At 41.4% G+C, this 11068-nt stretch overlaps 1 protein-coding gene across 7 annotated transcripts in view; it reads left to right on the top strand.

Annotated features, from left to right (window-relative positions):
- The first annotated feature begins 2595 nt into the window (after nt 1-2595).
- nup54 (nucleoporin 54) overlaps nt 2596-11068 on the top strand; it is a 15912-nt gene continuing 7439 nt past the window's right edge. Inside the window, exons 1-5 of one of the 7 annotated variants that reach the window (XM_061215701.1) lie at nt 2596-2767; nt 5133-5240; nt 8066-8143; nt 9239-9403; nt 11032-11068. The exon at nt 11032-11068 is cut by the window's right edge and continues 44 nt beyond it. In XM_061215701.1, coding sequence (XP_061071685.1) covers nt 2728-2767; nt 5133-5240; nt 8066-8143; nt 9239-9403; nt 11032-11068 — 428 coding nt within the window. In that variant the 5' untranslated portion in view covers nt 2596-2727. The remainder of the gene's footprint in view (nt 2768-5132; nt 5241-8065; nt 8144-9238; nt 9404-11031) is intronic. The other 6 variants (XM_061215702.1, XM_061215703.1, XM_061215704.1 and 3 more) reach the window with 6 other exon arrangements.

Here is an 11068-nt window from a genome sequence, read left to right on the forward strand (position 1 = left end):
GCTTTAGCAGTATGTTTGGGATCATTGTCTTGCTGTAGAATGAACCTCCACCCAATGAGTTTTGTTCCAAACTTTTGATTTTGGTCAGCCTAAGGTTTGGCCGATGTCTCTTAACAGCTTTATTCTTGTCTCAAAATGGCTTCTTTGACTTTCATTGGCACAAATTTGATCCTCATGTTGATAAACGGCAATAATAGTTTCCAAAGGTGACCAAAAGACTAGGTGCTGAGAGCTCTCTTATACCTGCATTAAGGAGGTAATTGAACACCCCTGAGCAATTACAAACACATGTGAAGCCATGTGCCCTGAAATAGGGGTACTATATTCATGTATAAACACACCTGTTATTTCTACATGACGAAACCAAAATGTATTTAAAAACAGAGAATGTGCAATTAAACTTTTTTTTATTTTTTATGGCGGCACTTGTGTGGCCATAAGTACTACTGAACTGTTTGACTGACCTTAAATGGTCCGCTGAGTTTTGCACAACCAAAGAGCCCGGATCACTTTCAGATTATTTTCACATTGCATTAAGACTCCTGGCAACTAGGTTACCACCTAACTCGTGGTTACTTCAGCTGCTTAAAATGTACAGGACAGTATTTTGCAGCAGGGGCTTTGCCCCCAAACAATGAAAGGTTTGTGCATTTCAGTTTTTCTTTTAAGCGTGTATAAAGTTATTGCATTTTTCTAAGGACAAAATTGTTCTATTACCACAAAGTTGTGGTGGCACAAAAACAATCAGTAGCTTATAAGGTATCTTTTCACATAAACGAAACAGCAATACAAAGTTATTAGTATACACAAAGAGCTTGTGGTGGTAAAAATAAGACTGGTTGGTCGTGTGTTTGCGTTCTAAATGGGCAGAACTCCCACATCCTGTAATGACAGCCAGTGCCTTTTAAAGGGACTGCAACACCGTTGTACCAGCAAGGGAGTTCTAGAATGGACTGAAATGGCTTCAATATGAAAACATTTTTTAAGAGGGTCCTTGGGGTACCATCACCAAGTGAAATAAATGATTTGTACCGTAGTTTAAAAGCGTGACCACTACAATGGCATGAACATGAACTACCAAATTTTAAACAATCCTCTATAAAGATAAGCCCAATGCATAAATGGAAGCTGGACTAAACCAAAGCATGACTTGTATTAGTAAAGTTTACTGGTTTTGTTTTTGTAGTAAAGCATGTTAAGTCTAACAGCTGCACATATCCATTAACATTGTATTACAAAGTTGTGAAATATCCATAGAGAATTCAGATCATTTTATCTTTCCTTGATTTCCTTTCCTCTCAGATTTTTTGGTTTGTGCTGTTGTAAAACTTTGCATATTGAATCACCAACCTGTTTGCATGAAGTGCACAAATTGTACAATTGTTTTGTAAAAAAAAAAAAAAAAAACTTGTGTATTTTCAACACAATAAAAGCAATTATTTGGTTGAGTGTTGTTTCTTTCACATTTATATTTGCCTCCATAGGACATTCGGGGGTGGATCTACCTATGCTTCACCTGTTTCAAATTAAATGGGCTCCTGACCACTAAGGGGCCTTGACAGCTGCCCAGTGATGCATTTTATGATACATTTTACAGGGTGGGGGCCCCAAGGTGGTATTTTGAAACTGCCCCCAAAAAAGTTTAGAAACGTACTGTAGTCTGCTGCTGATCCAGATGTGATTTTGAGCAACTTGAGCAGTGGTAATTGCGTACTGCATTACTCCATAGTGTTCCTCAGGTTTAACCATCCTGTTCTCAGGGTCAAAAATAACATTCTGACCTAAAATCATAAAACATAATCAAAGTTGAATGCCACACCGAAACAAAAACACACAAAAAAAATCATTCACAAATGTATTGATGAGTGACAGGTTTTACTGTTAAAGAATTTTAATATAATTGTTTTCTTGACATGTTTACATTACAGTACTAGCTTTGAACACTTCCAATATCTTTTTTAATCAAATGGGAAAGTTTGGGTCAAGCCCCGTTAGCATGGAGCCTTTCGTTATATGTTTAATCGAAATAAGACGGCGATGAGAATATAACTACGGTACCTCATTTAACCACTCAGTCGGGATTCCAATCCTATTCTGATATAAATTGTGTCTATCATTCTTTTCTTTCATCTTTTCCTAGCGTCTCTCGATGGGTGGAGCTAGGGGCAAGAAAAGGAAAAAGAGGAGAAAAATTTGGGAATTAGCTGGAAAAGCTTAGACTTCTCATTACAAGGCTAAAAGCCTAAATAAAAAAGTGGTTCCGACCCAGCCCCATTTTCAATTTTAAGAATGTATGGATGAATTAATTGGAGATTGCGGTAAATCTGCTCTTTACCGCAATCTCACAGCAGTTTGTACTCGCCTTCTCTCCTTTAATAGTTGCAAGATAAATATATTCATATGACGCTGCTGAATGAAAAGTGACAGTAGAAATTGAAATATTGTACCTAATACACAACGCGTACTTGGAGATGTGTGAGAAGCGTGTATTGTCTAGCTATGCGAGATTATTCTGTGCATGTCAAAATGTTTTATTTTGATTACATTCTTGGCATATTAACGGTTAATTTGGAATCTTTAATCGAAACAAATTATTCGCAATGAAGAAATATTCTGCATGTTAACGCGGCTGTCTGTGGCTCGTCTGGAACTAAGTAGTCAGCATCTCGTGTTTCTACACGGAGGGAAACAGCCGAAGCCAAGTTAGCCAACGAAAATACTAAGAACATGGCGTTCAACTTTGGCGGTGGTGCTACCAATACTGCAAGTAAGTCTCATACTTTAGTTTAATTATGAATGTGCGGTGTAGTACAGGCGTTACACGATGTACGTTTCAATCTTGACTTTTCCGTTTATTTTTTAGATTCATGCTGTCGCTACACAGGGCTATGCATGCAGCATCAAGGCCAAATCCCAGGCGCAACGTTAGCTTCCCGGTGTGTACATTCGATTGTTAGGGCCTAACGTTAGCTGAAAGACAGAAATCACAGGGACTGCTTACTATTAATATGCGGTGCTATATCACCATACTACTTACTAGGTAACAAGCTTTGGTCGTCTGGCTAGCGATAGCCATGTGTATAAGAAGACTAAGTTGAATGACCCACGTTGAATAAAGTATCATAATCTAGGTAGTCTTGTAAACTCGCACGACAATAATTTGATCAGCAGGAAATCGCGTTTTGAACAACGGTGCATCCATGTGTGGTGAAGTAAATCTTACTATAGCAAAACCGGTAACGTTGGGTAGTCCTCGTACAGTACTAGTTAGTCCCAGTAAAACCAATGTGCTCATGAGGCGTATGGAAATTTCGTGTCCGTTCATGCCAATGCCATCATAAAGCGCAACCTTGCTTGTCTGGCCATGTTTGTAGTACATTTGTGACGGTAAATTGGCTGGAACATTTTTGAAATGACCATAAATGATCACAGAGGGATGTATCCGCGACACAGTCACCAACTATCTATTTGAAGTAATGTAAATAACACATATTTCAAGTCAGGCACAAATTCTGGACTGCCTCACCACCCCACCTCCCTCCTCACCTTCAACTCCTCCCAAAATGTACCACCCTTAAGTGAATTGCATTGGAGATGGAGGGAGACATGGTTTGTAAAAATAGCAAGGTGCCTAATTCCACAAAGAAATGCTCTATGTGCAAATCTCATTAAACTATGAGAGGACATGTGCAATGAGACTAAAACATTTATTGGCCACTGGGTCAGGGAATTCTTTATTCTTGAAGGACCCTGACCCAATATCTCAGAGTCTGGTAATCGATCCACCCATAGCTCCACCCATTCAATACTCATCCATGGATAGATGGAAATGTTTAGACTGATATAAGTTGTTATTGCAGTGCATTTGATTTCTCTAATTTTGCTGATGCTTAATACATACCATAATAACACCATTCAGTGTAGTTTGCAGCCACTCATAGATTTACTGTTACAGCCATTTTAAGAATTCTGAATTCTGCTGAGAAATGGCTGATGTCATAGCACCCAAGGCTAGCTATATGATATGATTATGATAAAGTGAGAGTCAAGCATCTTATTTGATTGGTAGACTGATGTGCTCATGTGCTCGGTTTGTGCCAAGATGGCAGTGATTAGTCTTTTGCAATCAGTCAGTTCAAGAAAGATGCTTTTACCAGCACGTGTGCAGCATATTTAGTAGGCAGGGAATACAGCAGGGTGATAGACAAACTCTAGTGCACAAGTTAATATTTCTCCTGCGTATCTTATTTGCTGTATTTGGAAGTGGCATTGATAAACTTCTCTGAGGCATTGGCACAAAGATAGGTAGCATTGGTTGAAACGTTTCTTTGTTTTTTTTCTGTAGAAAAGAATGCCCCCTGCTTAACTTAGCATCTTATATGTGTAATGGGATCCAGAAGGAAGAGAACTGAGGATACAGGAACTGAGAACTTTCGTTGTGACTGGCAGTGGCCGTCTCATGTCTCCATGTAGAAAAAGCCTGTCCAACGTTTATGCATAGAGAAAGTGTGTGCTACAAAGTGCAGCGTTGTAGCTTAATGCTTCCCAATTGTGGTGTTTTACCATGGTTTTGAGGTACCAATGGGATATTCTATTGAGTTACTGTGTTAGCTACTGTTTCATTATGGTAGCTGTTTGCTTACAACAGTTAAGCTTACTGTGTGACTATCTGAGCTGGGGTTGTTTTCTACTGAATTGCTTGTGGATTTATCAGGAGAGGGAACCCTTTTGAAATCTTGCAGGCCTAATTATAGACTAACATGTCAGTCATATCAGTCAATGGGCACTCTCCGTCAGGTAATTACCTTATACCAGTAAAATTAATCTTAATTAGGCCAGGTTGGTAGGCCTCTTCCTTTTTTGGATTGTCACCTGTGAGCTGACTGTGTAGCCTTTCTAAAAATGGAGATTCGGAACAGGTCTTGTGTTATTATTTGTATACCTGTGGTGAGGGTTTGGAGGAAGACTGTATGTAACTCATTTTAAATGAAGAGGGCAACATGCTGAAATATTGACATCTTAAATTGTCCATGTCCCTTGAATATGCCCTACTATACCAGAAGAGAAGGCTGTTCCTCATCCCTGGCTCCATTTGTGCCGTGTCTGATTGATTGCTTTTGTTGTTGCTCAAGGCTCTTCGGGATTTTCATTTGGTTCATTTGCTGCCAAAACAACAGCCTCTACTGGTTTTGGCTTTGGCACCACCACCACCACCACCGCCACTTCATCTGGATTTGGTAGTAAGTCCATTCTCTGCCTGTTTTCATCCTGCTTGTCCTAAATGGGCCAAATGCATCATTCTCATTATTGCATATCACATTGAAGTGACCAGTCTTACTTTTGTAGAGACCGTTCCCCATCATTGTCAACTGCTGACACAAAGTTGTATTTCAGCAATAATGTTTTCTGATTTAATGGCATCCCTCTCCTGGTAAGTTCCTTATTTAACTTGGCCGAACATGAAATGGAAAAAAAAAGAGTCTGTTATTAGGCAAAAGCTATTCTCTAGCCCTCTGCTTTCATTTAAACACAGTTCTCATAATACAATTTAAACCAATTTGGGATGGGTATGAGTAGTGGATTGATCAGTTACGCCTCAGATATGTGCCTATTCAGTTTCGTATTTTCTCAGAAATGCTTTGCATGTAAAATTATGTGTTGGACTTGACTCTAATAGACAATATTTTTTCATCTAAAATGACCAGAATACAGAGAAATCTTTCAGCAAATGTCACACACCCTATACCTCTTGGCAATGAACATGTCTTTCTAAATGGTCAAAATGGTCTCAAAGCGTGTTCATCTCTGATAGCTAGCTAGCCAACCAAACTATATACAAAACAGAAGCTAAACTATAAATGAACCAACTACTCTCTGTACTGTCATTCTTAATAATATAAACAATAATAATACTAATAATAATAATGAAATTCTTGGACATCAAGCTGACACTTTTGCAAGAATGAAATTGTAACTGTTGCCTTTTGCAAATTTGCTCTTTATTTATCAAGTGCCACCGATGCACATTCATTTGGAATGGTGATTGAACCTTTGCAGGCGTACATTCAGTGACCACTTTAAGTATTTATTAGACTTTATTAATACTTCTGCTGTAGCCCAGCTACTTCAGGGTTTGACGTGTTGTGTGTTCAGAGATGCTCTTCTGCATACCTCTGTTGTAATGCGTTTTTGCCCTCAGAACTGCTGCTCACTGGATGTTTTTAGTTTTTTGCACAATTCTCTGTTAGTTCTAGAGGCTGTTGTGTGTGAAAATCCCAGGAGATCAGCAGTTTCTGAGATATTCAAACCACCTTATCTGGCACCAACAATCCTTCTAAAGTCAGTTGGCTTACATTTCTTCCCCATTCTGATGTTGATGATGATGGAACTATTGAACCGCTTGACCGCGTCTGCATGCTTTATGCATAAAGTTTCTGCCACATGATTGGCTGATTAGATATTTGCATTAACATGCTGGTGTACAGGTCTACCAATGTCACTGATTGTATATGCTAAAAAATGCACCCACCCAAGCCAATAAGAATTGAGTATTCAGCCCAGCCATTGTATTTGTTTCATGGGCGTGGAACTTTTGTGAGCTGAATACAATTATTTGGATCGTATCTGACACGGACAGTGTTTGACACAATATGCTAAGCATTAAGACTTCATTTTGATTGAAAAACGTGTTTTTTTTAAAGCGGTAGTTTAATCTGGTTGCTGTTAATACATGGGGTGTTTCATGCACTGTACCCTTGGTTGACAATTTTCAGATCTGTGGAAACCAACTGATGAGTGCCGCCAGTTGTTTTGGTAAACCTTAACAAGCAAAGCTAGTCAGTCTAATACTCAGACCCAGGGGTCACCTGCCCCATTCCTGGAGATCTACCATTTCACCTGTTCCACTAAAGGACATAGAAATGGGGAGTTACTGACACGGATCCATACTCATACGCTTCAGCTTCCCCTGTTGCATTCTGTCACTGTCATTTTAATGCATGCTTAAGCCACTGTCTGGGTCAAATCATCCAGTGCTCGGCTGTTGTTGGGAGACCCGTGTTGCAATCCATTATTGGCTCAAATGTTAGACGGGTTTCATCATTCAATCGTGATCGGTGCAGAAGGCTGCGGTTTTTATTGGGCGTTGGGAAAGGGCACTTGCTTTGTGACATAGCGTTGCTTCAGCAACGGGTTTCTCTTGGGACATTCATACTGTTGAAAGCTCTACAACTGAGTAGAGCTTTCAACAAAACTCCTTAGATAAGGGTCCGTCATCCATTAGTCATTTTGGAGCACGAGGCGATGCTTGTGGTGGGTAGAATGGAAAATCTGTGTGCCTTTTCTCCTTCTTGTCACCGGTCATGCTAATTGCTGCCCCAGTTTCAAAGAACCTTCTGGGAGGTACAAGGCAACTTATCAATGTCCTCCCACTTATTCCTACCAGGAGGCAGAAGTCGGGGTTCAAAATGGCTGAACGGGTCTGGTGAAAATACAAAAGTCGATCAGTGAGGACGTCTCGGTCGCCCTGTGAAAGGTTCCCGGACCAGAGCTGCAGGCCAGTTCCCAGAGAGACCTTGCAGCCGCCTATAGAGAAATAAACAGGCTTGCCGGGGAAACACAAAGCACAGGCTTGCACTGCTTCACCGTGTGCGAACACCCGGGCTTCACAATGGAGGACATTCAGCAGTGTGCGGGGAGGCATGGGATCTCACGGTCCGCGTTCACATCGCCCGTAGCCTTAGCCAAGCCTCACTGAAGAGGCCTCTGTCCGCCCACATCTCGGCGCTACTCCTCCAGTCTCCCGTGAATAAGGTTGTGTGCACGACGTGGGAAGCGGCTCTGGTTCCCACACATTTTAGGGCTGTGTTGGCACTGCCACGCTGTGCCCACCTTCTTAGCGTGTAATTCAGCTTCAGTGTTGTGCAGTGGTTCAGAAGCTGCCGTGGTCGAATTGTGAATACAAAATAAGCCAAAAAAAAAAAATTTGATTTTTGGATATTTTGGTTTTATCCCACATATCGCGTGCTGATTGGTTGTGAGACTAATGGCGTCGTCATGGTTGCAGGTCTTGCGGCGCCTGGGTTTGGGGCTGCCACCACGACGGCTCCCTCTACTGGCTTTGGCTTCGGCGCCACGGCAACAGGTACGACTGCACCTCGTGGCTGCGACCTCCTCTCTTCCACACTAATCACTTACACTCCGTGACCGTGGAATTATCCAGTTGGGATATTTAGCTTCAAAGATCCAAGTGCAAGCCCAATTCCAAAAAAGTTGGGATGCTTTGTAAAATGTAAATAAAAACAGAATGCAATGATTTGCAAATCTCATGAACCCATATTTCATTCAGAATAGATCGTAGAAAACATATCAAATATTTTAATTGAGAAAATGTACCATTTTAAGGAAAAAATAAAGTAATTTTGAATTTGATGGCAGCAACACGTCTCAAAAAAGTTGGGACGGGGGCAATAAAAGGCTGGAAAAGTAAGTAGTACTAAAAAGAAAGGAACATTTTGCAATTAGGTTAATTGGCAACAGGCCAGTAACATGATTGGGTATAAAAAGAGCATCTTAGAGAGTCTCTCAGAAGTAAAGATGGGCAGAGGATCACCAATCTGTGAAAGACTGCGTCTACTAATTGTGGAAAAATTTCATAATAATATTCCTCAATGTAATATTTTTGGGAAAAATGTCATTCAACTAATTATAAGGCGGTTTGTCGGCCTTTGTAAGCAAGGTCTGAGACCATTTCATATTTACAGTAACAGGACACAGACTAATGGGTATGAGGCTTAAAATATTGTGGATATGGATGTATCAGTAGTACCAGTAGAAATAACTACATGGGTTTTGGCTAACGCACTGTACGCTAAACTAATAATAATAATAATAATAATGATAATCATATTGTTATATTTATATAGCATGTTTTATAATCCTACTCTTCTCAATGACGGAGGAAAGCTCACAGCAACCACAACCAATGGTGTACTGTTGCAAAGGTCCCTTGACATGGAATTTGTGTAGATGAAAATGACCCGTACTTGTGTATTTGTGTATGGGGGAATGTACTGAACAGGAAATGAGGCTTTTCTCTGTTAGTGTGTGAGGCGTTTCAGGGAAAAGCACACTGTACCTGGGCCAAGGTTCAGCCTGTCTCTTTGCCTCTCTCTCTCTGTGCACGGTACTGCTCTACACACTAACCCCTCTGTCTGTCTCTTGCTGCCCCTCTCTGCAGGATTTGGGGGGCTGGGACCCGCCAGCACCACCTCTGGTGGGTTTAGTTTTGGGGGTTTTGGATTAAATTCGAATGCGGCAGCTCTCAGCTTTAATGTGGGCAATTTTGGGGCATCCACCAGTGCAGCCACAGTTTTCAGTTTTGGGAATAGCCTGGGTAGCGCAGGTAGACATTCTTTAAATCAATCCGTCCCGTCTGTGTTTCAAACACGCACCATTCACCCCATTTTGGTTTTGTTTTTAGGTCTGTCATTTTGTATTCCCCCCCCCCCCCCCCCCATCAGTTGGTTAATTGTTTGAAATGGTTGTCAGAAAGGGCTGCTGGATGGCACGTTTAGCTAAAGCACTTGGTCTCAGCAGAGTTATGCTCTTGACTGACACCTGTCACCCGCCACCAGCTGTCCGACAGGCTAAGCGTAATTGGCCTTTGTGTCACCAAGGGAGGGGGGGGGAGTCTCCATACTCATCCCTTCATTGCTCAAGTGCGACCCCTCTGGTTGACTGTGGAATTGCATCCTCTGCTGGCTGCGTACCTTCTCACCACATCCGGCACAGCGCTTTCCGTTCATTTTCTATCGGGAGGTTTGCGGTGTGTCCCGTGCTGTGGTGCTATCGACGGTTGTGTATTTGCCTAAAATTATCTCCCCAGTTATTTCCCGCCGATGTATTACATCCAGCGCGGTTCACCTCACTCGCAAAACTTTCAAACTTTAATCAAATATGAATCGAGCTTCAGCAGCTGCATTGCTTATTTGTCTCCCACGCCTACACTGCCGGCCTTAAAGGGAACGGCTTGGGGGTCTGGCGTGTCGGCGGGTTTGGTGAGAAGGTGCCTCCGTGCGGTGGCTGCAGCTGAACGCGGCTCGTTCTTGCCTTAGCGTGCCGTTTTTGACACGGGAGGCTGCCGTGACAGGATGCGCAACTGCCTCTTCAAATTTGGGGACAAAACTGGGAATAAAAAGATGTATACAAAAATAGGTGTTAATTGTGTTTGTCCTGTATTGCCCCATGTCATTGGCAGTGTGTACGTGATTTCAGGAAAAAGGCTATGCATTCGTGTTCTCATTTCACTTCATGCATGTGTCAGTCATATCCTGTAAAGTACCTATAAAATGGTCTAGTTCTGTTACTAGTATTTGAATATTTCATGAAGGAAAAGGACACATTGATTATCTTTGTTTATGTGTATACATATACTTGTATGTTTGGACTATAATGATTAACATGGTAAAATGTCCCTGGTTATGGGTATGCACTTTGCACTGTCGTACGTCGCTCTGGATAAGGGCGTCTGCCAAATGCCATTAATGTAATGTAATGTCTAATTAATCAACTAACCTTTGAATGGCTACTAATTTTGGATTAAAAATTATTGGTATTTTTAATGTCCATTTGTAATATTTTAAAGATGTAGCATTTGTCTTGTAAAAAGAAAGTGATAAACATGATAAACAATCTGGACATCATGTCTTCTAGTATTTATGTGGACATTTTAGTTGTAAGTTTATGTGACCATAAAGATGGTCCACCATCTGAATGATAAAAATATCTTATCTTAATTTGGATAGTGCGAGTATATATAATAACCGACCATAACCGACATCCTTCAAATTTTATCGATGTCACAACTGTCGCGTGAATGGTACGCTCTGCGGTTGAGGGGATATTTTCTCATATTCATTTTAACCCATCTGTCTGTGGACACCAGCCCTTCCGCCCCACTCCCTCACCCTGCTCCCTGGCTGCTCAGGCCCCTCCGTGCCTTGCGTTGATGGTGTGGTCTGTGTTACGCAGGTGCGTTCGGAGGCTTTGGGACGGCCACTACCTCTGC

Source organism: Conger conger, chromosome 12 (assembly GCF_963514075.1).
Source record: "Conger conger chromosome 12, fConCon1.1, whole genome shotgun sequence".
Taxonomy (NCBI): Eukaryota; Metazoa; Chordata; class Actinopteri; order Anguilliformes; family Congridae; genus Conger; species Conger conger.